At 40.7% G+C, this 27,358-nt stretch overlaps 2 protein-coding genes across 7 annotated transcripts; one reads left to right on the forward strand and one right to left on the reverse strand.

Annotated features, from left to right (window-relative positions):
- The first annotated feature begins 271 nt into the window (after positions 1-271).
- On the forward strand, positions 272-13,416 carry GABARAPL2 (GABA type A receptor associated protein like 2). Of its 4 annotated transcripts, none has more exons than XM_066194855.1 (5): positions 272-453; positions 765-820; positions 2,738-2,910; positions 4,481-4,574; positions 13,320-13,416. In XM_066194855.1, exons 1-4 carry the CDS (start codon positions 420-422, stop codon positions 4,569-4,571), a joined length of 354 nt encoding a protein of 117 aa, XP_066050952.1. In that variant the 5' UTR covers positions 272-419; the 3' UTR covers positions 4,572-4,574; positions 13,320-13,416. The 4 variants fall into 4 exon arrangements, with proteins under 4 accessions (XP_066050952.1, XP_066050953.1, XP_066050951.1 ...); XM_066194856.1 differs by lacking the exon at positions 13,320-13,416 and adding an exon at positions 9,922-10,158; XM_066194854.1 differs by lacking the exon at positions 13,320-13,416 and adding an exon at positions 5,276-5,398.
- ADAT1 (adenosine deaminase tRNA specific 1) lies at positions 4,913-27,332 on the reverse strand. Of its 3 annotated transcripts, none has more exons than XM_066194850.1 (10): positions 27,254-27,332; positions 26,621-26,812; positions 25,761-25,829; positions 23,989-24,043; positions 23,105-23,232; positions 20,942-21,560; positions 18,347-18,492; positions 15,983-16,082; positions 14,322-14,408; positions 4,913-9,778 (listed from the first exon to the last, which is right to left on the reverse strand). In XM_066194850.1, the coding sequence occupies exons 2-10, from the start codon at positions 26,787-26,789 to the stop codon at positions 9,646-9,648; spliced, it is 1,506 nt and encodes a 501-aa protein (XP_066050947.1). In that variant the 5' UTR covers positions 26,790-26,812; positions 27,254-27,332; the 3' UTR covers positions 4,913-9,645. The 3 variants fall into 3 exon arrangements, with proteins under 3 accessions (XP_066050947.1, XP_066050949.1, XP_066050948.1); XM_066194852.1 differs by having other exon boundaries at positions 27,002-27,306; XM_066194851.1 differs by lacking the exons at positions 15,983-16,082; positions 27,254-27,332 and having other exon boundaries at positions 9,690-9,778; positions 26,621-27,077.
- Positions 27,333-27,358: the final 26 nt, after the last annotated feature.

Genomic DNA, 27,358 nt, shown 5'->3' on the forward strand with positions numbered 1-27,358 from the left:
GAGACTACGCGCCAATCGGGACCGAGGGCGCGGGCGCATCAGCCAATAAACGCGCATCGCTGCCTCCCGGGGCCGCCGGCGAGATAGCGCCCGGCAGCGGGACAGGGACGGAGGGACAGGGACACCTGCCGGGGCGGCGAAGTCTGTGGAGCGGCTTCGAGTGCCCCGGGAGCGCTGCGGGCAGCTTCGCACCCGGCAGGTGGCTCCGTGCTCGAATGCCACAGCCCCACCCCGCGATCCCCGGCCGGAAGCGCGGCTGCTCAAGCGGTTGCCGGGGAACAGGCGAGCCGGAAGTTCCGCCTGCCGAGCCGCAGCTGTTGTTGTGACAGGGACCGTGACAGCGACAGGCCCGGCACGAGCCCCCGCCCCCCGCACACGGGCCTCGCCGCCTCTGGCTTCGCTCCCCGCCCGCCTGCACCATGAAGTGGATGTTCAAGGAAGACCACGCGCTGGGTAAGGGTGGGTGCGGGCCAGGTGCTGCCTGGCAGCGGCCCCGCTGCCCTCAGTCTCCCGTGTCGCCATCTGTCGCGGTCGGCTTCCCCAGGCGGTCATCTTGTCTGTGAGCGGACAGCCGCTGGCGGCCCTCGCCGAAGGGTGGTGCGATGCCCGGGGACGGTCTCCCCGAAATGCTAGAGAACTCACTCGGAGGCGGGATTATGATCGCGATCCCCGCAGGCTCACGGCCCTGCCGGCGCTGTCCTCTCGGCCTAGGACGTCGGCAGTATTATTACTATGCAGTGACTAATTACGAGTTTTGTTCACAGAGCACAGATGTGTCGAGTCCGCAAAAATCCGAGCCAAATACCCCGACCGTGTCCCGGTGAGTAACCAAGCCTACTTCAACAGAGTACTTAGAGGCAAAGGTGGATAAACTGTTTCCATCCTGCCCACTCTGATGAGCTCCTGTTAAGTAAATTAATTGCCCTTATTGTGTCCTTAGAGGTTTTAAAGAAGCCCTAAACACATCTAACTACTCCGACATTTCCTCCTCTGCCCCAGTGCATATTGACAAATAAGCTTTCTAAACACTTCATAGGGATTTTTATGATATATCATGGTCTTGCTTTCTTCTGATGGCAGTTATATCCCAGCAAACACCTTCATTGTCTTGAAGATTCTGCCTGGTCCTTAGGAAGTCTATGAAGACTCTTGAAACCTTGACCACCTTCCATCCTGGCTATATGAGTTAGATGATATCCCTCATGTATTCCACGCCTATTCCTGTCATCATGGTGAATATCCCCGTGCAAACCCTGTTGTTTGAAGAGCCAGTGCAAGTGGTGTGACCCCTCCTTTCTGCATAATACCTACCAATCTGATAAATAGTGAATGACCTCTCTTCCCTCCACAATCCCTTTTACCATGTTTCAGTCTCTAAAAGACCACAGTTCACATCCTTATATAACAGCTAGCAACATGTCCACATTCTCAACTTAACTTGCTTCAGTGTAAAATTTCCCACATCCCATCTGACACGGGCCAGTTAGTGCCACTCCCGCCTCTCACCTTTTGGTGAGTAACTTCTCCATTAGCACAGCCCAAAGAAGAATCTTCATTCCCATTGACTTTTCCTGCTGCTCAGTTGCACCTAGTCACTGGAGATTTTCTCCAGTTGCAGTCTGGCAAGCTGATATGGCCCTTGCTGTTCTCTCTTGACTAACTGTCCCCTCACACGTAGACTGCAGCATCCTTAATGACCGTACATCCCCACAGTATCCATTTATCCATTTCAAAAATACCCTTGATAACCTTAGGGGAAAAAGAATCATAGAAACTCATAGTGTGAGTCAGAATGACATGCTGCTGTATCAGGAATGGACAGCAAGGTATAGATAGATACAGGAATTAAATCTCAAATTGCAGCAATCCTTTGTCTGGACCGTGTTTTCTGTTTTGGATGTGTTTTCCGCTTGATGGTTCAAACTGAGCCGCATACCATTGGTACCAAATAGTTGGTATCAATTTAATAGTCAGAAGCGTTTTTCAAACTTAATGTTTCAAGTGGAATGCAGAGCTAAGGAATGGAGACCCTGGAACCTCTTGTAAACTTTATTTCTTGACCTGCTGTATTTTTCCTTCTATAATCAGTCTGTGTAATACAATAAGCATCGGGTCTTTTTCTCAAGCAATACTTAGTTATGCTTCCCCCCTCTACCTGTTGCTTTTTGTTTGTGGCCATCTTGCTATCTTTCCTTCCTGTAGTCAATTTCTGATTTCTGAAGCAACGATGAAATACTCTCAATGTCAGTTCAGCAGAATACAAAGGTAGCTTCACCAGTACCAGTACAGTGAAAGGATCACCTCCCAGTCCTTTGCTTAATGCAATCCAGGACACTATTAGCCTTACTTGTGTCCAGGGTACACTGCTGATTCATTTTCAACTTCGGGTCCACATTGCAATAATTTCATATCATCAGTGTACAAAAGGTTATGTGATGTGCATACTTTCCTGTCACAGGTGTCTTTAAGGCATAATGCGCCTTTTTACCCCATGACTGCCAAACACAGGCACAGGAAGTTTCAAGCCATTGCGTACATGAATGTAGGTTTCAGTGCAGCTGTAAAATCAGGTTTTACAGTGCTGAGCCAGTTCTACCTCTGATTTGGTTGCGGTCAGGAAACCTTTTTGTTCATCCCCTCTGCTCACCATTGTAAGCCTGTACGAGCAAGCGATCTACCAAAGCTGTCTATTCATACCAATCCTGAACAGCCTGACTTTCACACCTGCACTTTACAGGTCATAGTGGAGAAGGTCTCAGGATCTCAGATTGTTGATATTGACAAGAGGAAGTACTTAGTTCCGTCTGACATCACCGTGGCCCAGTTCATGTGGATCATCAGGAAGAGGATTCAACTGCCATCTGAGAAGGCAATATTCCTCTTTGTAGACAAGACTGTCCCACAATCCAGGTGAGAGGCTATTCACTTGGTATTCAGAATCATTTCAGCAAGCCTGTGCATATTAGAGGGTCAGTAACACCACTCTTCGAGGCTCATTTGGTGATTTTAGGAGATGTTTGTCACATCTTAATCTCACCAGAAGTTTTTTTTTTTTCTCATGAGTTTGATAAACATCTTATTTCTTGAGCTAGGCTGAAAGGAAAGGTGACTGAAAAATATATTATTATTTACTTCCATGGCAAAAGGATGAGCTTTGCAGTTACGAAGTTGTGGCACTTGGTCGCGTGCAAAACACGTACATCATCAATGTCAAAAAAAACAATGATTCTCAGTATAACAAAAAAAGTTGCACATTAAATACTCAAGAGCAAATAGCATAAACTATTCTGAAAAAACCAATAACCTGTCCATTTACAAAGAAATTATAACATTACAGACTAGTTGCTGGTTCTTTTATTAAAATTATTTACTTCTATAAAAAAGGAATAACTGCAATAGAAAGGTTTTTCGCATTGCTTTTATATAGGAGTTTGTTTAATTGTTTTCTGCTACATTCAGAATATAACAGAAGCAGCTACTACAACTTTCTACACAAGATACTTCAGTAACATTTAAGGAATTAGTATGTCCTTACATTCCTTAGATGCGATACTATCCTTAATACTTAATTGTATTAAGAAAGAGTCCCTCCAGGTAACCTGATACACAATGTGGACCCATGAGAACCATCCTTTTCTGCTTGTTTTCTTCTAACAGTACTGAGAATGCCTATTTATCATCTTTATAACAGTACTGTAGAATTGCTAGAAGCAGTAAAGAGAGATCCATTGTCTCTTTCCACATGTTCATAATGAGATGTCACATCTCGGCTAGAAAAACAGGGCTTTGATCATTCAATATTAATGTAAAAATGGTAACTTCTTAACCGATAAACAAAAACCACAATCTGTTTATGGCTCCGCTCATCTCACAGGCTGAGTTTATGTAATAAACTTCTGTATGAGGAGATAAGATGTCAGGGGTTGGTGACCTATCTACTACTCACCAATTCTCTTCCATTTCAAGTACTGCTTACAAATCTTCCCAGCTCTTTTGGGCAGAATGACATCGTTGTTTTCCCTGTCACTCACATCCAGTCTCCATCTTTCAGTTCATTCGCCTTTTCTCAGTTTTGGGAAGTCAGAGAAAAGTGAGCTGAGGAGGCTTCATTTGTGCACCTGACTGATGTCTACTGCTCCAACCATCTGTAGATAGATGGTTAGAGCAGTTGACCAGCCAAGTACTTGCTAGGGTTTCTTTTTGTTTTCAAAATAGAGACCAATTTCCAACAAAATAATGAAGCATTCTGACCGAGGCATTTGTGAAGAAATATAAAAAATTTACTCTGCAGAGTCCAGGATCATTTCTCTAACTTAAGGATTCAATTGCTTTTCATTTATCCTCATTTTTTGTATTTTAACCCATACACAGACTTACAAGTTTTAGCTTTTATTAATCCTTGTTTATATGAGGTTCTAACTGTTAACATTGGCAACTTGCATGAGCCAAGCAAACCATTTCTCTTTTTTTCCCTTTCCAGCTTAACTATGGGACAACTTTATGAGAAGGAAAAGGATGAGGATGGATTCTTGTATGTTGCCTACAGTGGAGAGAACACATTTGGTTTCTGAATGGTGGGTCTTGGCTACTGTACCATCCTGCTGTGTATCTTGTAAATAGCTGATCACTTTCTGTTCTGACATCCTCAGAAGTTCTTTCTCTATACATGCATTTGTAACTGGATTTATTTCTTAATATATTGCTAGGTCTTGTTTTATTAGACTGTTAAATTATAAAAAGAAAGTTTTGTTGGTTTTGTGCTTTTTTTTTTTTCCTCATGGCTATGAATTCCCAGAGCCTCAGTTCTTTGGGGGGATACATTTGATGACATTGATTAAATAATAAAGCAAAGTAGTTGGGCTACTAAAACATGAAGAGAAGAATACGCATTTATTCTGTTATGAGATGTTAGTATTAAAAAAAAAAAAAAAAAATTAGCATTCGGAACACTGGATTTGCTAGCTTATCCAAAGCCAGGAGCAAGATGCTGATTGTGTTGAATTGAGCTAGTATGTTCCACTTTCCCAGTTAACAAACAAGTACAATAAAACTTCCTGTCACAAACAGGCAGTGCTGTCATTTCTTTACCTTCATTTTGGCCAGAAAGTTACTCATCACATGCTACACAGCTGCTTCTGTTACTTACTAGACATTGTACAGCTTCTCAGACTTTAGTGTGTGGCTGATTTTACCAGGAAAAAACAAGGAGCTCTTTGTAGGTTTCAAAACCAATAGCTTCAGTGCTACCATATCTCACAGCTATTTCTACTTACAGGCGCCCTTGGATTGTGTGGGAGAGAGTGGAAAAAACAGTTAATTGACCTAATTGCACAGTGCTGGAGTTCACACTGATATTAAAGGGTAACACTGGGTTGAAGAAGTAGCATCACTTTGACCTTCCTAAGCCAGCATGGAAACGCTAAATACAGTTTAGATTCCTAGTAAAAGTTTTAATTCATGTACATGCTACGTGGTGCGTAAGAATCTAGTTTTTAAAATCCTTCTAGTTACAGTGGAAATATACCACTTTCCAAACTTAAATCAAATTCATACTAACTCAAATCCCCATGAAGATCCATTATGCCTATAATTGTTTAGCTCTGCAGTCATTCACAAGTATTGGCAGAAGGCCTCCAAAATGTGACCATAGGAGTTGTTGACCCTACCCTATTTACTGAGGCTTGTCCCAGTAACTGTGATGCATGTGCTTACTGCATCTGAAAATGTGCTGTTGATCTCAGTAAGCCTTTCATTATTCAGAGTAGCGCTGCATTGTAAACCAGTGCTTTAGGAAACATTCTGTCAGTGCTTTCATCCTGAATTACTTTCAACTCCCTTTTCACGCATTAATGTTTACTCTTAACAGAATTTTTGATTCAGAATGAAAGTGGTTTCACCTGTCATTTTTTAAATTACTATTACTAGAAAATACTCCGTTCCTTTATGCTGAGTTTTTCCCAGTTTTTCAACAGTTATCAAGTAATATTTTTTCTTAGCTATTGAGGAGTAAGAAACACTTAAAAATGCTAGATAAAGTTAATTGCATGGTAGCAAATAGATGTATCTAAAAGCAAGGGAACACGTTATGATTGAGATAACTTTTGGATTACCCTTCATAAGCCCCTGAAACCCCCACATAATCGCCATTATGTGGGGGTTTAACATCTCTGTATTTATTAGTTTAGATTTAGGAGCCCAGACATGAAAGTAGTTCCAGAAAATGTAAGGATAAATATTCTACAGCAGTAACTCACTTTTCATCTGCATTTACACTTAAAATGGCAATAAAACATCAAGAGGTTTCCTTTTGAAATGCATAGGTGAAATGCATGCCTTTAGATAGTACGTGCTTGTCAAATTATATAAAGCATTTGATCCTATTTGATCTTCATTTTCTGTATACCCTTCAATTTATGCACTGAATAAAAAACGGAACAAATACCTCACTATTCCTACAGCAACACCTCTATGTCACTTATCTTTAAGCTAAATTGAAATGTCATCTTAAAATATAACTAAACCAGTACTGGAAGAATTTAGCACTCAGTAAATATTTAGTATTCCGGCCAGATTTAGACCATTTAGATGGTCTTTCTTCAAAAATTATCTTGCTTCTACATGTATTTATGTTAATTGTACATATAATGTACCTATCATTGCTGCAGCCCTCTTATGACATTATTAGATCGTCTGAGAGAAAGAACTCCAACACCTTTCTTTTCTCCTTGCCTCGCTGCCCTCAGCAGCATAACCCTAGCTCATCCTTTCCTCTAGTGCTTAATGGATTTATTGCAGAGGTCTTTTAACTCCTAGTGAAAGGCTACATCTTGTTTTGGACTCATGGTTTGTTTTTCTACAAATACAGTAATTTAAACAGTCTTCGATTTACTTGAAATGTATTGAGATCAGTAAGCCTTCCAGCCTATGTTAAGGTGAGCAGTGGAAGAACACTGAAGCTCAAAACCTTGCTTTTCCAAAGACAGTGGAATGCTAGCATTTGGTCTCATGGAACTGCAGCCTCAAGGTCAAACAGATTGATTTACTCCTACCCTTGGACAAAATCACTTGTTTCTATGCTCTGGTTTTCGACTTCCTTAAAGATAAGCAGGCAGTCTGTCTTGCCTTCTTACCATGACTAAAAACAGAGTGATGTCTCTAATAGTGACGCTGTTAAAGACAACCCACTCAATGATTAGTTTCTTTGTCCTGGCAATTAGGAGCCGTTGGGCCTCAGACAAGTTTGGGACAGGCAAGGACCTATATGCTGTAATACAGATGTGCTAATTTTACAGGTAGGGTGGGAATCTTGGTGCCCTCCCATGTGCTCCACTCCAGTTGTTTGCTTGTCCTCATTAACCATGCGCTGTGCGCACTTCATTCCTGCTACTTCCCTCCCTGCTAACTCTGCTCTCCCGTGGCAGAAGTCTCTGCATTCTACTGTCCTCCCTGGGCCTTTGCCTACCTTTGTTTTTCAGGGTGTCAGCTATCCCAGCGCAAAGGAGTGATACGGGCTTGAAACACGTCAACCGTTACTTTCCAGGAGCAATTCTTCCAAAGAACTGCTAACAATGACCTAAGTTTAGTTTGCTACCTTTTGCAAAGGCAGAGACTGTTCTTTCCTATCTCTGCATTTTTCCCTTCTGATTTTTAGAGCAGTTTCATGGTACTGCCAACAGCATTTCCTGACATTTTGGAATGAAACAGATGCAGCATTTAAATAATGATTTTCCATCACAGAAATGCCATTCGGTTGAGGATGAGATCCCGCAGGCTTAGCCTCTCAACCTTTTACATGTTGTTCTGTTTCAGCTCCTTCCCTCTCTTTGCATATTCACTGACTTGCTCTAGGCTTAAGTATGTCCTCAACTCCATCCAAAAAGTGAGGTTAGCATCAGTGTTCATCAGCACCTCAAAAACTACTTTTAAACCTGACAAGTAACAGAAGAGCAGCAGTCTACAGTTCGTAAGTATTTTAGAAATGCACAAAAAATCTTGCAAGGAACAATCCCAACAGCAAGGCTCAAATTTTAGAAAAGAGTTAAAAGAATTTAAACCATATAACTGCTTATCTGAAAACTGATGCAAGAATACAGAACTAGTCTTATATAACCAATTTTAATATTGCAGCTGAATAGGAAAAGGGAACATTCCAGTCTGGTCAGCAGGTTCACTGCTGACATTGTTGATTAACTAGGGGAAATGAGGTATGGTAAGTTAATAGTTTCTGCAAGATTTCAGTGAAGAACAAAGGTAAATTTCAGGAACATGGAAATCTACTGACAGCTCTTTAGGTACACTAAAGAAATCTGCCCTTGGAATGCTACTCGCTCAATTACAGGAATAGCTACCATTTATCTTCAGCAGCTCACCCTGTAGCCCATGTGCAATGGCATCTTGCCATTTTTTTATCCTCTGATGCCTACTGCAAGTCCCTAATCTCCATAATCCCTTGCCCTCTACAAACACAAAATTACTTCGCCCTCACCAGTACAACTGGTATTTCTGCATGTTAGTGCAGCATTTGAGAGAATGGGCATATACGCCCATTCAAGTGGAATCCTATGCACAGAATTCAGGTTGTTATTTCTTCAACAAGAGAATTATTCTTACTTGAAAAGTCAACCCAAGTGTGAAGTAAAAAAGATTTGCTGCTATCAGTTCTCAAACTGTAATGTGATGTATACTCTTTGGTCCAATATGTAGCTCAGTATGTTGACAGCAAAGGCTGTTTGGAGAACTGCTGTGCTCATTTTTCAAATCCAAAAGTATAGGATACCAAAGAAGAAAAAAAAAATTCAAATCACTAAAGAATTTTTAAGTTCTAAATTATCCACTTCTTTCATCCTGCCCATTGCCTTGTCCAAAGATTTTACGAATTGTGGTTTACAAGAGAAAAATACAAAAGAGGAATGTGCTCAGTAGCAGTTACACAGTCTTGAAATTGCTCACAAAAGTCAATAACTGGGACAGAAGGTTTAAGGAGGATTGCACGCTTCTTCCCCCACAACTGCTCACAATGTTGACTGGCTTGCTGTTACAGTTTCCCCATGCAGATGTTAGTTAGTAATAAAGCGTAATGACAAGAGACTAGAAGAGACATGCCAGAGACTACCTGGAATACTCCCCAAAGCACCTCCACCTTTGCCAGGCTATAAATGAACACAAGGAACAGTGACATAAACGGCTGAGGCATTTCTGCTTTTAACTGACCATTTCCCACAGGGGGGCACAGAGATGGACAGTGCTTGAAACACTTAAAAGCAGGTGAATGTTTGCCTGTAATGACATAGGACAAACCAGTTTGAACCAAGTTATTCAGGAGTTTTCTTTCCTGCCTACAGAAACAAAGCAGTTGAAAGATTATCTGGCAAAGTCCTGAAATTGCGATGCACGGGATATCACACGTGGTATTATTTGACAGAGACTCCTCCCCAGTGCTTTTGCTTCTGCTTGTGGCAGTATCTGTGGCTATGTTTAGTAAACAGCAGCATATATGAAGGATTCCCAGAAAAAAAAGGCACTTTAACAGAACTAGTTTTTCCAGTTAGAAGCAAACTAGAGGGTGACTTTTTCTGGCCCTTGAACTGCAGAGGTATCTGCTGTGGACCAGAGTTTATTCCTGGATTCACACAGTCACATGGATTCTCATGTGAAGTGCAGGTATTCCTTGGCATTCTTGACCCAACCCAGCAGGGCTTGGTTACGCAGCACTCTCCAGGCTTCTTGATAATTTAACGCAGCTTCCTTGTAGTCCCAGTAGGTTTTTAGAGTCTTCATCCTGACAAAAAATGCACAAAAATGAAAATGATTCTATGATCCTATTGAATATGAGGTCACAAAATGAAAAAAGAAATCAAACACCTAAGAACCTGATGCCCTCCTATGAACTCTTCCATGCTAATTAGCGAAATTCTCTTCTAGGGTGACTTGGAGACGTCCAGGCTCTACAGCTAGACATGGTCATCAATCTTACAAAAGGAAGCAAAACAACTCTTCTCTAGCAGTAGAAATGTCTGTGTTTGACTGTGACACCACAGGTTACAGAAAACTTCTATCTCAGCAAAAACTGCTGAAGCAAAGCTGAAAAGGTGGCTACAGTGCTTTGAATTGGGTGGAAGTAGCCTTACTTAGTGTGCTAGAAAACTGGCTGTAAAGGAAAAGGACAGAATGAACTGGATCGTTTTTCTTGTCCAACAAAAAACTAACAGGGAAGAATGAGACAAAGGAGAAAATAATCTCTTTTCTTTTGCCTTAAGGCAAAAGAGACTCATCAGTTTTGGTGTTATTCCCCTTCTTCAAGTAGTAACTATGCCCCACAGCCTCAGCAGAACAATTGGTCATTCTGCTGAGTACATTATACCAATGATTTTCAAAATAGAGAAATTCAGGTCTAGATTATCTGAACACAAGTGCTTGTAAGACAATTTCATCAAGACTTTTTTTCCTTTCCTTGCATTCCATTCCCAACCTCTTTTATCTTCCTTTGTCAAAACATCTGTCAGCCACATGTGATACGCAATATTTATACATCAAACCCAATACGAAGGGAAGATCATGGGCAACATGAAAGAGGAAGAGCCAAACTAGTACAGGAATCCTAATCTGTGAGGTCTGGGAACCACTCCACCAACTTCTAAAACACGCTTTCATGCTCAAAGGCAATTATGATCACCTCCAAAAAACCCCCACAGCTCCACCATAACAGCAGACTATCAGAAGCTCTGCTTGAGGCACTCAGCATTCTGCTATAAATTTATTTCTAAAACACTATGACATGCAAAGCAAGACATGTTAACTATCCTTCAAACCTTGTGTTCAGAAAGGTGCAAGCATGGAGAACCTGTCCATGCCATGGCTGAATATGGGAGATGCAGTCTCTTAAAAAACCTGTCCTGCACTCTTATCACAGCCAATCCATTTTGCTTTCTCCATCTCTTTCACAATAATCATATTCTTTGAAACTAACCTCTGAGCTGCTCTCAAAAGTCTCATGTAACCCTAACCCCTAACCTAGAACTTTCCCCAACTTGTCCAGTGGAATGGCCACAGAACCCCATTAGGAGTACTGGATCTGGAACTGGAATCCTCCATACTGTGAACTGAGCAGGAAGAAATAGTAATAGTACAATCCTCATTGTGATGGCTCCTGACTACAGTTTAAGAGAAAAGAGTATTAGTCATTCATTTAATAAGCCCAGCAAGAAAGAAGGGTGGGTTTATTTTACAAAGCCTCCCTTGGATTCAGACAAAGGGCCATACAGCCAGCCACACCTTGTACAAACAGTGATGCCTGGAGACTCTCTACAGTGGATGCCACTGTATGACAAGAGAAGGTTTTCACTTCCCCAGGTGGAGACTAAGGCATGTTTTTTTTCCTAACAGTAGGGAACAAACCCCACTAATGCAAAAAATCTCCTTTGCCACATCAAGTGATCTGCAAACAATACTGCAGAGGATTTCATGGACAGTTCAGATTAGCAACAGCACAACACTGTCCAGTGGTGTGTCACCATTCCTTTGGCAGTGAGCATGGAAAACATGAAAAGAAAAAAAAAAAAAAAAAAGGATGGATTTATGCACCAGTAATTTCAAAATTATAACATATGAGAGGAAATCAACAGAAGAAAATTTGGTATGACAGGTGGTGGTAACAGGTAGAAAAAAAACAATATTAGAGTCAGTCTAGCTAGAGAAATGAGTGAGAATTTAAATAAAGCACAGAAGACAGATCATAAGAATTATCGCAAAGGAAGAAAGAAGGTGGGACAGCATAATACAGTACTATCTGGTTCTTGGTGAAGTAGTTCATGCCAGCCAAACACCACCTCCTTCTCAGTCTCACGTGAAAGCAAATAAACTAAATCCTGAAAAAAAACTAATTGATGAATGCCATGCTTAACATCTTAGATGAGCTATACTACTACAAATGCCTAAATTTGCCTTTTAGAAGAGCCAGCAAAGTTCTGCCTCCAGCAGGCTGTCTACCTGTTCCAAATTAACAGCACCCAGACCGATCCACTGTGTGAAGAATAAGAAAGTCACAAAAAGCAAGAGAAGCAGGTTTAGATACACACACACACACTCCCCTACCCCCACCCCCCCAAAAAAAAGATAGAAAAAAAGAACATCAGATTCAGTTCTATGTAAAGTTTTAAATTCCCCAGTTCCTAAGTCTAACAGTGGACAACAGTAAATGAAGGCAGCGTTACATGAAGACTAACCCTTGTCCTAATATACCCTACAACTACAAAATGAGCTGTTCAGCAAATCTGAAAGTACTACAGAATGACCTTTCCTTGATGGAGCAGAAGGATGGGAGGCAAGAAACACAGAAGTGGACTGGAAGAGTCAGGGAAGGAACTTAGGGTCAAAGTGGAAAAAGGAAACTGGATGACAGCACAGCTTTAGAGCCAACCATTTGTGGGAAGAGATAACAAGATACATTTGAATGCAAAGAAAATATAAAACTGAGTAACAGTTAAATACATAGAAGTTTAAAGAAGCAATTTGAGACTGTAAGATTTCTTATCTGAAGTTCGCTCAAACTCAGACTCCATGGGGGAAAGAAAAATCAAAACATCAGAATGCTGTGTAGAAAGGAAAAGGGAAGATGAAAAAAAAAGCAACACAAAGATATTTTTTTATTTTGCCTTTTAAGTGGAGGAAAACCGAAAGTACCTTAAAAGGCAATCAGTTGCACAAGCTGGCTACTGAGCTAGCGCCTCTACTGTAAAAGTAGAGTTTGTGCAGCGTAAAAAAAAGGTCACATCTGTGAATCAGCTGGACTTGGTCAGGAGAAGCCCAGACAAAAAAACAGTAGAGGACAAAAAAGTCAAAGGAAATGACAAAGCCAATGGTCTAGAAAAGCCCTGAGGTGAAGTGACTTTATGCAAGCAGCATGCGATCATGAGTCACCTACCCAACAAATGCACAAGTTCACAATCTGTTTTGAGGAAATTATGATGGCTAAAGGAGTGAGGACAAAAGAAGTTAAATTTACATTTCAAACTGATTTAAGGACAAAGTATCCCTATTTATAGAATCAGTTGAAAGCATCTCAGCAATAGCATGGTTCGTGTTGACACCAAAACTTTGAAACAGTTATGAGACACTTCTACACAGAAGGTAACTGCAGTCTTTAATTCAACAAAACTCAAAAGCAGGCAAGATCTATTAGTTAAAGATCCAGGGTGCACTTACTTTGGCTAAGTTTGTTGCATCTACTGTCTTAGTACCATGAAAGGCTGAAATGGCCTATCTCACCTGTTTCCAGTCACATATGCCTCCTACTTCCTTGGCATGGGTTTTCTCTGTTTCAGATTTCCATTAGTCCGAGAGAAAACACAGAAGACAAGGAAATTGTTTTCAGCCACATTACCTAGTTGGACTGGCTCACCATGAGATTGGAGAAGTGCTACTGATACAAGAGAGAAAATAGTAATCTACAGCCAGTAGCAGCAGAGAACTGCTGTGGGACCAACCCCATCAGCAGCTACAAGCAGTTAAACCGGCTCAAGAGTTGGGATAATTGCATCCTAAAGCTAGTGAAATTATATCTGGAAGTAAGACTAAAATAAAATAAACCTTCTGTGGCTATGGATTTGGAACCTTCTGCATCTCCCAGAATCTCTTAAGCCAAAGAGAACTAAGTTTCTGTACATGTGAAACCATGCTTTACTTTATAGTATACCACCAAATACATAATGCACCTAATACTATGCCATACTGGATGATTACTGCAAGTAACTAAACCCAGTCTGATAAACCAAATTTGTTTTTAATAATGTAAAGGAAAATTCCAATTATGGCTTCCTCAGACAAAAGCTGCTTTATTTTCTTTCCAGAAGGTCTCTGTATATGCAACGTATGCAGTGCAGAAAGAGCCCTATACTCTATCTCACCTTACTAGCTCTTACTCCACTGTACACTAAGATGAAAACTGATTTTAACCTAGACTTAAAAAAAAAGGGGGGGGGGGGGGGGGTTGGTTTACTCAAACTCTTCCTTCTTGTGAATCAAAGAAATGGAATTTGATAGAATTACTGAACACCAAGTAGATACCAAACACTCCATGGCAATCTTGGAATGCAAGGTTTGAACACCACCAAGGCAGAGAGCTGCAGGCAGCTGATCTAATAGCTCATGTTTTCAAAAAAGATACTACTTCCTCATCTTGTGTCTCTTTTCACATTTTTCAAGTATCAAAGTTTAACAATGTACTTATCTAAAATGAGATTCATGAGCAGATACTGTATCATCACAGTATTCTTCAGTTTCATTATGATAAATTCACTCTTCTAAAGGCAATGATATGTCTTTACCGTAGAGTGTCTGGTAGATCCTCTTGTGAAATACTTGTCACCAGCTTTTGGAATTTATGGAAGAGTTCCACTTTACAGATTTTGGATCTGATATAAAAAAAAAAAAATAAAAATTAGAAATTCTGATGGGAAAAAATCATAAATTCACTCCACCTTACAGCTCACAGCAGCACACCCCAGCTAAAAATTTTTGATAGAAAGCATTATGTTCACTTCTCAAAGAATGTAAAAACTTCTCTACCATTTAACTTTTCCTACCCCATTTAAGTTACCCACCTGCCTTTTCCCTTAGTTTTAAATGCTATATTGACAAAGAGCTGCATTGCCCCCATTCTCCCAGGCAGCACTCACCAGTTTGCAGAATGAACATTTTAATATCACACTGTTATCTGCATGAAACTGCATTGTCAAAAGTTCACAGCTGCAGTAAGGTTTAGCCAGAAGGACTATTCCCAGAACAGATCAAGGACAAACAAGCACAGGACTCCAAAGGCTTTTTTAAACAGCTAAATTTTGTATTATTCAAAACAAATAAAAGAAGGAGCAGAAATATCTGGAACAATGCTGATGTTTTCACAATGGTGAGAAGAACACATTCAGCAACAGCCGCAGGGCAGTTAAATACAAAGAGGTTCATCAAAAAATAGAGTGAGTCAGTGAGAAAGATCTTTAGAAAATACTATATACACCTGTCAGCTTTGAGCCCTTTCATTTCCCCAAGGGAATGACAACCAGAATCACTGTTTATAAAAGTGTAGATTGGTTTTGAATGGCCCAGCTGTTTCCCCTATTTAATTATCTTTGCATACTTAACAGTGACTGATTCGGTTCTCCAACAAGTGCAAGCTGATTCTCTAGAAGCACTGAAAACAAAATCAATCAAAAAAAACCCACCTTCCTATGTTGCTAGCATGTATTTTAAGAACATCAAAAAATGGCATAGTATCATAGAAACTCCACAAGGATCATCAAGTCCAAGTCCGGGCTCAGGAAAACCCCAATAATCCCAGCATGTGCCTGAGAGCACTGTCCAAATGCTCCTTGAACTCGGACCACTGCGACCACTGCCCTAGGGAGCCTGTTCCAGCACCCGACCACCCTCTGGGTGAAGAACCTGTTCCTAATATTCAGCCTAAACCTCCCCCGACACAGCTCCAGCCATTCCTCAGGCCCTATGACTGGTGACGAGAGAGCAGAGAACAGTGCCTGCACCTCTGTGTCACCTCTCAAGGAGGTTGTAGCCTGCTGTGAGGTCTCCCCTCAGTCTCCCCATTCTCCAGGCTGAACAAACCAAGTGATCTCAGCTGCTCCTTGTAGGGCTTTCCCTCCAGACCCTTCATCATCCTGATGGCCCCCCCCTTTGGACGCTTACAGCTTTATCTTCCTATATTCCTGTGCCCAGAACTGCCCCCGGGAGGTGAGGCCACACCAGTGCAGAGCAGAACGGGACAATTCCCTCCTTCACCTCGCCAGCAATGCTTTCATTATTCCAGCAGCCCTCTCTCCTTTACACACCGACTCTTCCTTTTCCCCCGCTCTCTACCTTTCCCCCTTCTTCACCACTCTCTAGATCTCCTCCTGCTCTGACAACATCACATAAGCTGACAAAGGCGTGTAAGCTAACAAATAAAACATGTCTAGATAATACAACACTCTCACACCTGCTCTGATGGCTCCCAATCCCCTTCTTTGTGGTTCCCTGGCGGAAGCCATCTGAGGTGACATCCAGAGGTTGCTCAGGGACCGCACTCCAACTGATAGCTGTAGAAGAAATTGTTATGAACAAAGGAAGGTGCTCTTATCACAAAAGCAGAACCTAACAGTTCCTATCGTTTCATTGTTCATGTGTTTCTTCCCAAAATAATTCAAACTAGGAAGAGGACCATGGTTTTCTAGGGCCAGAATTCCAGTACCTAAAAAAATGTTTACTTTAAAAATATGAAAACACACACACACAGAACTTTCATCTTAGTAAGATCATTTAACAATCCATGCCTCTAAACATCTGGCCTTCAGCTTTGTAATTCTCCATTTCTTAGAGCGATTCTACTTTCTTCTGTGCATCCTGTCCGGACAACACATGAAGAAATTTCCAAGTTAGATGGCTTATTTTCACATCAGGCTGTGAAATATTGCTCGAAACTACTCGCATCAGTCACTCTATGTTTTCCTTCTTAATTTATTGTCTGCTATTATTTTATTGTGTTCTCTAAGTAGTTTCATGTTTGATAACTGACATACACCAAATATTTGCAGACTTCACTTGAAAAACATTATTATCTAGTAGTCAAATAAAAATAATTTGTTCTAAGAGATAGCAAGTGCCAACAGCCTTAAACTCTACCCCAAGTCTGAGAACTTTGTAATCATCTCAGACTGTAAACTTCTTAATGCTGAAACTCTGCATACAACACCTTACAATTGTAATGAGCAAAGCATCAGCAGTATGTCAACAAAAACTGACATTTCCAATCTGTCCCTCGGTAGCATAACAGCAGGTTTTTCAGCTTCTACTACCAAGAGACAGCTGTGTTTCCTAAACTCTCCCTCTTCTCTGTCTTTCTAACAGGCAAAACAGTTGCACATGCATTCACTCTAAAGACCATCTTGTTATTCAAGATGCTCAAAGACTGCTTATGCTACTCACCCTTGTATTACAATTCAGCTGTACGCTGCAAGTGCTGTATTCTGCTAAGTGCCAATTGTACTTACACAGTGATTCAACTACAATGCGGTATTACTCTACTAAATTACAATCCTGTGTATTTGAAATATTGAAATGTATTTATGAAATATGAAATGTAATTGAAACATGAAATAACATTAGATACACATGACTGGTATTAAATCCTCCCCATGTGAAATATCTAAAAATCATCTGATTAGAGGATATCCATTTCTAACAAGCAGATACAAAGTTACTTAAAAATTACAACATTTTCCATTCTTTCACTTTTTCATAATGATCTCAAAGCACTAAACTGAACAGGTATTTTCTTAAAATAACAGCTGAAATGTTCCTATCAAGCATCTTTCAATACTCTGTGTAATATCCCTAGATTTTGGGTTTATTCTGATTTTTACTCCTTCAAGAAATAAACCACCTGGCATAAAAAAGTGTGCTAAGGCAGCATTCGTATTTTTTTATGAATGACCTGAGAAATGTACAACAAGAAAAACATCTACTGAATTTAGTCGCAGCTGCTTTCAGGCCTTTTTTGCTAACTCAACTGGCACTGTTTTTCAATGATGAAATTTGTTTCCTATCTCACAAAATAAAAGTATTTTTCTTCCTGGCACTTGTAAATAACTCAAATTTAATGAATGTGAATGCCACTAGGGAACCCCTTGTCTCCATTCTATTTTATTGTTAGGTCTGTTGTAATAGAAAAACTTCCAGTTGTGGTTCAGACAGAAAATTATACAACAGCAGAAGGCAGGCATGTCCAAGTTAAAGAAACTGCTTAGCCATACACAAAGAGTGGCAGTTGCTTTTTTCGTTTTCCAAATAAGACCATGTTGCTGAATCACATTCAGACCACCACCATAAATCACCACAACGACAAAAAATGCCATGCCCAAAATATCTATCAACACAACTTTTACACCATACCACTCTCTATTCTTTCTTCATTCACATATCTTTGGAGCAATTACAAACATAACTCAGCATGGCAAGTTTTTTGTTCATTACTAAGGAGAATGCAGAACTAACTGAAACGAAGTCTTTTGTTTTCTTCTTGTATTCAACTTTTGTTTCCCCTGATTATTTTCTGTGTTTAGATTAAAAATTCTTAATGACATCAACCAAGTGTTTATTCAGTCTGAAAACTCCCTACTGGAAATTAGAGGTTGAGACAAATATTATTAACAATTAAGTCATGACCTGAAAAGAAATTCTTGCTTTTCATACTTTGCTGCTAGTATACTGGCAAGGAATGATGTTTCATTCCAAACAACCAAACCCACCTCATTTTTATTCAGACTTTTGCGCACAGTTACGCAACTAGCCCAACTTAACTCACCTGCACTGCAAGGAACAAGTTTTGTTTTTCTGTTAGTTTGAACTTCCTGAATTGCCTGACGGCTATGTTCAAATTGAAGATCTGATTGCAGCAGCTTAACCTCTTGAGTGAGAAAACCATCTGGTAAAGATGAGATGTGCTGACACCTAAAGTAAACACAGAAAAACGCAAGTGATTTTCAGTATGTTCTTCCCAAACAAGATAATTTTGCACAATTCCCCTTCAATATCTAAAAAACCATTTCTTTTACATTAAAACAGAATTGAACATGAGTTATATAGGTAAGACAAGGAGGTCTGGAGGCATTTTTCCCGTCAGAAAAATATTTCTTAAATAAAACCCCAAAGCCACATTAGTTTATTAGGACCATGTCCTAATAAACTAATAAACTGGCTTTTTAAAAGGTCTAGTTAAAAGCTATTAGACTCAATTATGTATGCAGGACAAAAACGGCAATATACTTCTGCAATCACAAAAAACAATAGAAATCATCAAGCATTTACAGAGTCAACTGCATTACATTGGGAATTGTTTTATTAGCCTAAAGGTTTATAATCGAAGCCTAAAAACATACAAAATATACTTGCAGTTCCATGTATAATCTTATATTTGTTACCTTAAATTACTGTTGCATAATGAATGACATTAGGATCATACAAGGAAAAAACAGCATGTGTTTAATCACTACAATATTCACACCGAGCAGGAATTAAGACTGAGATGTAATAGTCTGAAAAAGTGCCTGACTGCACTAGGACTAACAAGGCTTGGCAAACGAGGAAAGGATTATACGGAAAGCTCCACCAGGTACATAACTAGAGCTTCTCCATTAACAGACTGATGACCTCTTTTATAATCATTCTAGAAGCATGCAGGGGTATAGAGAAAAGGAGTTACTAAACGAAGTCAAACGTTTCATATGAACTGGTCTAGTAACTGCCACTTAATGGTTTAGCTCCCTGGTTTTTTTTCTTGCTCTTCTTTCCCTTTACTCTGCCCAAATCCACTTAACTGTTCTCTACTGCTCTATACTCTACTGATTTAACCTCCCAAATAAGAAAAACATCCGCTACCTAACCCTGTTGCTGGGATAGTTTTCATGAACCGAAGAACCTGAGGAGAAACAAGGCCAGTGTGCAACAGGTAACTTTCCTCATTCTGTAGCAGTGCACTTCATCTCTCACATAGATAGATCTCCCTGAGGTGACAGGTTGTGAGAGCTCTACTACTCACAGCAGGGAGAAAGATCAGATCTTGGATGTATCTGAGATTAAAGAAGCAGATGAATTTTTCCCACCATGAAAATGCACATAAGCTTTGCCTCTCCAACGTAACACAGCTGTCTTCTTCCAACTGACCAGTACAAGCTGTCACATACTATGTGTCCTGAACACTTCAGTAAATGAGAGAACAACTGAGGTGAGAGGGGACCTCTTGTAGGTAATCTAGTCCAACCACTCCTCCTCCAGCTGGGCAATCTACAGCCACCTGCCCAGAAGAGCATCCAGAACGCTTTTGAGTAACTCAAAGATGGGAGAGAGTCCACAACATCCCAGGGTAACCCCTACCAGTACTCCATCACCTTCACAGTAAACAAGTGTTTCCTGATGTTCCAAGGGAACCTCCTGTGCTTCAGTTTGTGCCTATTGCCTCTTGTCCTATCACCAACACCACTGCAAACAGCCTGGCTCCATTTTCTCTGCCACCCCCCTTCAGGTATGTATACAAATTGATTGAAAGGCTTGATAGAAGCCTTTTCTTCTCCAGGCTGAGTAGTTCCAGCTCTCCTCATTCGAGAGATGCTAAAAATCCATTACGCATCTTTGAGGCCCTTTGCTGACCTCTCTCCAGTATGTCCACGTCCCTCTTGTACTGAGAGGCCCAGAACAAGACACAGCCCTTCAGATGTGGCCTCACCAGTGTCAGTCCAGGGGAAGGGTCATCTCCCTGGACCTGCTCCAATACTTTGCCTACAATGGTCCAGGACACCATTAAGCTTTCTTTGTTGCTAGAGCACACTACTGGCTCATTTTCAACTTCACATCTAGCAGGAACCCCTAGTCCTTTTCTGTGAAGCTCTTTTCCATCCGGGCAGCCCCCAGAATATAACAGTGCATGGGACTGTTCTTTCCCAGGTGCAGGTTTTCACTTCCCCTTGCTGAACTTCATGAAGTTCCTATGTTTTTCCAGCCTGCTGAGGTCACTCTGGATGCCAGCACAATACCCTGGCCAACCAGCCACTCCTCAGTCTTGAGTCTTCAGCAAACTGTCTGGGCATACAGTCTGCACCATCATCCAGATGATTGATTAATGAAGGTATTTAATAAGTTTGGACCTAGTATTGATCCCTGGAGTACATGGCTACTTACACCTTTAACTACACTTTGCCCAGTGATCATCACCTTCTGGGCCCAGTCATACATATAAGTTTTCAATCCACATATCTGCTCATTCAGCTCACACCTGAACAGATTCTTCATCAGGATCTTACAAGACACATTATCAAAAGCCTACTAAAGTTCTAATATTTGTATGACACTCATTGTCTTCCAAAGCTCACTGTCTCCATACGCACCATCTGAGGAGAGCACTTACCTTTCAATAACTGCCCTCCGCATAGCTTCTTGGCTATATGGACACTTCCCCACTATAACCGCTGACAGATACACTGGATACTGCAGAAAATGCATCAGAAGAGCTCCTTGACACCCTAACACATTCCAGCGAGCCAGTTTATCACTGCAGGACATAGAGCATGTTCTGTCTCCTCGACCTGGCTTCACTCGTAATAATCCCACACAGTGGTACCCCAGCCCAGGTAACCGGGCATCATCCAGCCGTCCAGGTACACACTTTGCTCCAGTTCTGTGAACATCTACTACCTTTGGTCTCACTAAGCCAGTCTCCTTATTAGCTATTTGCATCTCTGCAGAACGTTTACAGATCTTTTGATTTGTGTTGTCTTCTCCTTTCACAGATTCATGGTGAACAGCCAGGTCTTCAGGGATTATGGAAAAACAATCACCATCATCAGTTTTCATTCTCTTGACTACATGATTACTTGCCATCTTCTCTGATTTCCTTTTATCTTCTGGACACAAGTGGTTATGGTTACTTCTACATTCTGCTGATTGTCCAGCTGCATGACCTCCAGTCACTGGCTTAGAAAGCTGGTTCTCTGGTTCACTAACTGGAAAAATAGAAGCATCTCCACCTGGAACAAAAGAAATAACATAAAACTGGCCAAAAAATCATCTTGTGACTGGAACACATCATACCAGTAATACTACAACTACTAGTAGCTTCCACAGATCTGCACTCATGAAAACTTATAAACTATGAGAACACATTTTTGAAACATTGTCCTGTGCAACACTGAATCAAATCTCACTGAAATCTGAGCCAATATATGCTTTTTGCATTCTATGTAAGAAATAATCAAGAAAGCAAAATTTACAACCTATAAAGTAAAAGGTAACAAAGGCATTTGACAAATTACAAGCAGTGCTGAAAACTCATAGGAAAACCTGATCTGATCAAACAACATGACCCTCAAAAGAATAATGTAAGAATAATCTGTCAAGTAAGGGTGAAAACTTTAATCTGTATCACGGGAACAAGCTCAGAACCAAAATTCTGAAGCTCAGTTCAAAGAGAAGCAAGCCTGACAGGCCTGTATCTGATTTATGTGAGAAACTTATCACAATGTGAGAAAAAGAAAGTAATTAAATTATTCTCACTAATAAATTTGAAGACGTAATTTCCATTCTCAAATGCACTAATGAAGAAAAATAATACGGCATATTCCAGCAATGTACTCAAAATCAGGAAGATGTACGAGCAACTAACTCACTCTATGAAATACTGATGAGGTGTATTTTGCTCTGTAACAGACTAGTAGTTGAAGAACACACCGGTGAGTGTATGGTAACATCACAATGCCTGATACGTTGGTAAAGCGAGGCCACATTCCTTCATTCTGTCACTAGATCTTCGTCTTTGTGGTGCTGTTTTTATTAAACACACAAAGAACGTTTTCCATTACAGAAGTTTCATTACATTCCCTAAGAAGTTTTGTGTTGAGGAACTAGTGATGTTTCATGAATGGGGTTTTGTCTCCTGTTTTTCAGGAGTCTGGTTTTGGTTTCTTGGGGGGTTTTGTGTGAGTCGGTGTTAGCTCTTCTCCATTTTTCTTTTTTGCTTGGCTTTGGGTTTTTTTTTTTGCTTGCTGGTTTGGGGTTTTTCTGGTGTTCGCTTGGGGTTTTTTTCTTTGTTTGCTTCATGGGGTTGGGGGTGGTCGTGGCTGGGTGTGGGCTATCTTTTGTTTGGTTGTTTTTAGGAACGGTGGTAAATGTCAGTGTATTTTAATAGAATTATTATCCAAGGACAATGTTTGAAGCAAAGCAGCCAGGCAATATGGCAGGACCTCTGACAAGTATATTATTTTCTGGAAAGGAAAATAATAGCTATTATTGTTTAAAGTGAAACATTCCACTATATAATGAGAAGTACATTCGACTTACTGAGGTCTCATGAATCACATGCAGGGAGACAAAATGCCATATCTGTGTATATACATATATATATATATATATATATATATCTGTGTATATATACCAGTCATCTTCAGGCACGTATCAGTAACATGAATTACTGCCTCACTCTCAACCCAGACCAAAGAGAGACTAAAGAAAGACAAGGGGCAGAAAAGACTCTACAAGTGGGAGCGATGTACTTGGTTCACTCCCGCATACTTACATGGGGTATGACTGGAGAAGAAAATAAATGTGACATTTGGTTTGAGTTTCCATTTCCCAGTTTCAGTTCCTGGACTAAAGATACATTGTTGATGGGAAGCTGCAAGCCACAGCTGATGGAGAAGATACCTGTTTGGCAGAAAGTTTTCATGAAACATTGATTTCAATTTTGATGCATGAGAAAACAACAAGACTTAGATGCCCTCTAGTGCCTGTTCTTTCCTGATGGGAGTCTATCAGGAGCCAATCAGTTATGCTTTTACAGAGAGATGGCATCCAACATAATAAACACATCATAGGAAATTTAGTAACAGACCTCAGAGAGCTGGATTCAGTGGAGTTAATGTTAACCATCTCAAAGTGTATAGATAAGGTCCTCACCTCCCCCTGCGTGTGTTTTTACCAATTCTGCAACTCATCTGATTCAATGAGACTCAGTTTAGTGGCATCAAATTGCAAGAAACGTATTCATTTCCGCAGAATTACTATCCTCCTGGCTCAGTTCCCTGAACCAGTTTATCCCATGTAAACAAGAGGACTGCCGCATGGGACTAGTAGTCATCAGATCTGCATTGACGTCACATGAAATCAGATCCTAATTCTTCATACAGAGACTCCACAAGAACAAGGAAAAAGCAAGCTTTTGTGAAAAGGCCTTAACACTACCTAGAAGTATAAAAATTAGGCTGAAATCCTGCTGACAACAGGAAAAAAGAGCATTGCCCACGCAGAAGTAATGCAGTCTTTCACTACATTATCATATCTGACGGTACAAAACGTGGCTACTTCAGCAAGAGGTCAAAACGATTTGTATCACAACAACCTCAGGTGGCACAGAGTAACAGCACTGTAACAGCACTGAGTAAAACTTCATCCATGCCTCACCTCTGGAAGCTCCTCTTGGCCACAATTTCAGCATGGCTGTCATTCAGAATGTCTCCTAAAGCAAAATCCAAATGAGAATACTAAATCATTACTAAAAAGAAGACAAAACAAATATTACATAGGACAGTTCTCCATATTTGTTAGTATCTGAACGTTTACCATTGCTTTTAGAGTACTGCAAGATATTTAAATTTCCAATCACCACAAAAGGAGGTTAACAGCCTACACAAATTAAAGATAAAAATACTCAGTCTGCAGCAAGTCAGAGTCTTGACTGAATACCAAATTTTAACTCTTCTGATACTGGAAACCCTTTGAGTTGAATAAACACTACCATTCTTCAAAATCTTCCTGACTTTTGTTTTCAAGGGTAAATCTTGATATTCGCAAAACACATTCTGCCAGAAAATTTCAAGTGTTTGTTAAGCTTTTGGTTGAAGTTCCTTTTTAAACTATGTCCTACAATTTAAACTATTTTCCTGCAAATAATTCTGATATTTACTAAGTTTGCACATCTCACCTTCAGCTTTCCTACACTATCTGCTTGTCATGGTATGTAAAGGAACAGGAGCTATAGATCATCTTTTTTTTCAGACGTAAAAGGCCAGAAATCCTCTTTAACAGTTTTAAAAGTTTAAAAGGGATCTAACAGATAACCATTAACATAACCTACCACCAAGTTTAAAATGTTATCATAAGAGGAGAATATTTTCTAAATTTGAGATTACTGAAGACAAACACAAACACAAAACAAACTAGTGTTACTTTTTCCTAGTCAATTTTCTTAATATCCAGATTGTAAATGGTACAACAGTTTTATCATAATTCTCCTAAATCAGTCAGAAAAATGTCTGTATTAAAACTCTTCTGAGATGGCCAAATCACAAGAAACATCAAAAAAAAAATCTAAGATACAGAATCTAGTTTCTTCTCTTTTGCTCCACTAATTAATTTCAAAATGAAGGACATTATAGAGAACATGAAGTAGCCTAAACCGGATACAGGCAAAACCCTTTCTCATATCTCAGTCTATGAGACTGAGTCTCATAGTCTAGTCCTCCTCTGAAGTCTAAAGAGGGCAGAAAGCCCTGTACCTACATATGCATGAACACTTTTCCCCCTTCCTCACTTTTGCAGCATTCATCCTTACTATGTCTTCTTCCCTGTCCTAACAGAGGAGACAGACACAACATGAATTTAAAAAATGGACACACAGAGCAAGGAAAGTCTCCTACAATACATAGTGAGAAATAGTACCTGTGAGAAGCCATGTATCTATCCCATACATTTATTGTACCACACTTGAAACTATCTAGCAGTAATAAGCAGTAAGGAAGGAAACATGCAGTAAGGAAAAAAAAAACCCTGTTAGTACCTTCCTGCTGGTTAGTACCAGCAGTGGTACCCCTTGTATCGGACCACAACAAAATTAGACTGCAACAGGTAACCAAAGCACAATTATTTTCCTTATGTTTTGTTTTGCTTTTAGTTACGAAGTCTTTGAGTATGCAGACTCAGGGTCTAAACTACACATTTCCAGATATAAAAGGTTAATTCACCTTTGAGGCAGCAAGTGCAGCAAACCTTCATGGCAGCCATTGTGGCTGCCTAAGCTCTTCTCTCGTTGATGAAGGAAGGTCTACCTTACACTTCTGGCTTCAATCCTGAACAAGTCTGAGCAGAATGCCTTAGACATTTTCATTGATTCTATGACACCAGCAAGAAAGAAGGTAGCATAGGTAGCCTGTTCTTGAATTTTACACTATACTTACCAGTTTTTCGCATTTTGTTTTGACCAATACATTTTGTTCCAGTTCCCATAGCAACAACTTCCTTAGTTACTGAAAAAGAAAGAACATTAACTGAAAAAACTATCACCTCTATCTATTGTCGGAAGCATTGCTCATACAGTCTTTCCGGTAAGACAATACACAGAACACTGAGTAGAAGGAAATGTACAGAGAGGCAGACCATGCAACCTTACAGAAAGGAAACAGAATCAGATTGAGAACGGAATACAGCAGTCAGAAGCACCAGTGCTCGGAAGTCTATGACCACACAGGAAGAAGGCTAATACAGGCTTGATATGCTGGACAGTACACAGAAGACACAGCCATAGTGTTCCTCAGGCACATAAGAAATAATAAATATGGGATACAATCTGCCTGACAACACTGAAGTGCCACTAAGGGAAAAGAAGATGATAACAAACTAACACAAACACAGTACATAGTAATGCAACCTGTTACAGGAGAGCAAACCTTCCTAGGATTCTATCAAATTAAACACGGATTTTCAAGAGTTTAAATTAGGAATTCAGATCCTGCCTAGACTTGCACCATATACTCAACAGCCAAATAAAGGCTTTCATTGTCACATTTACAGTCTGGGAAGAACAGCATTTCACTAAAACCACCTCTTTCCAGACAGAAGTTGAGAATCACAACTATCACAAAGTTCACAATCACAAAGAGTAAAGAATTTGGGTGAAGACTGAAACGGAATAGGAAGGGGTGTATGTTTTTTGTAAAGGCATCTTAAAAAAAAAAAAAAAGGAAATAAAAAGAAAGCATCGAGAACCTTCTCTGCCCCTCCCTTCTCTCCCACCCCTATCGCCAAAACTCATTCTTACCCTGCAAGTTTCCTGGACTACCAAAAGCCTCTCTTTGGGCTGCAGATTCCACTTTGACGACAGCTGCCAGGGAAGTCCATTCTCTGTTTGGATCTGGTTTCCCCTGCTTAGGAAGTCTGGTCCTATAATGCAGGTAACATAGCCCGGCAATTTCATCAGCTGACCACATGGCTCTTGATTCAAGTGCAGGTTCTACACAGAATTGGATTCCATCACAACACTTCAATAACAACCCCCATCTCTTCAAACCCTACCATCTTGCTCTGCACACTTTCCCGCACCACGATTCAATAACAAAGACCTAACTGCATCATCCCTTTCAGGCCTACTTATGGCAAATAACTTTTTCCAAATCGCAAGAAATAAAAAAAGTGCTAGAACCTTTAAGTGCAGCAGCAGGTGAAGCTGCTGGGCTCCCAAGGCTCTCACTATGCGGCAACCAACCACACGCATCACGCCGCCGTCCCGGTGCGGTCTCTGGAGCCCAGCTGAGGCCCCTGGCACCACCTGCCTCCTTTAGAGGCCTCCCCCTTGCCGAGAGACCAGAGGCACCCCACGCTCCGAGGGCGCTGCCGCCGTGCTCGGGCACACCTCCCTCCAGCCCGGGCGCAGTCCCTGCACGCCCCTCCCTACCCGCCGGGACACCGGCGCCGCCGCCCCCCGCCAGGCCGCGCGGCGCTAACCGAACCGCCGGGGCCCGCGCACGCGCAGCCGCTCCTCGCGCGCAGCGGCCGCCGG

The sequence above is a fragment of the Chamaea fasciata genome, unplaced genomic scaffold (genome assembly GCF_029207755.1).
Source record: "Chamaea fasciata isolate MVZ Bird 193981 ecotype frontalis unplaced genomic scaffold, bChaFas1.0.hap1 SCAF_12, whole genome shotgun sequence".
NCBI classification, from domain to species: Eukaryota; Metazoa; Chordata; class Aves; order Passeriformes; family Sylviidae; genus Chamaea; species Chamaea fasciata.

Coding starts and splice junctions, on each gene's coding strand:
- GABARAPL2 (XM_066194855.1), top strand. CDS start 420: ATGAAGTGGATGTTCAAGGAAGACCACGCGCTGG. Junction 821..2,737: donor AATACCCCGACCGTGTCCCG/GTGAGTAACCAA, acceptor TGCACTTTACAG/GTCATAGTGGAGAAGGTCTC. Junction 2,911..4,480: donor AAGACTGTCCCACAATCCAG/GTGAGAGGCTAT, acceptor TTCCCTTTCCAG/CTTAACTATGGGACAACTTT.
- ADAT1 (XM_066194850.1), bottom strand. CDS start 26,789: ATGTGGTCAGCTGATGAAATTGCCGGGCTATGTTACCTGCATTATAGG. Junction 21,561..23,104: donor CTTCTCCAGTCATACCCCAT/GTAAGTATGCGG, acceptor CTTTTGTTCCAG/GTGGAGATGCTTCTATTTTT. Junction 16,083..18,346: donor ACTTGTTCCTTGCAGTGCAG/GTGAGTTAAGTT, acceptor TTTCTTCTACAG/CTATCAGTTGGAGTGCGGTC.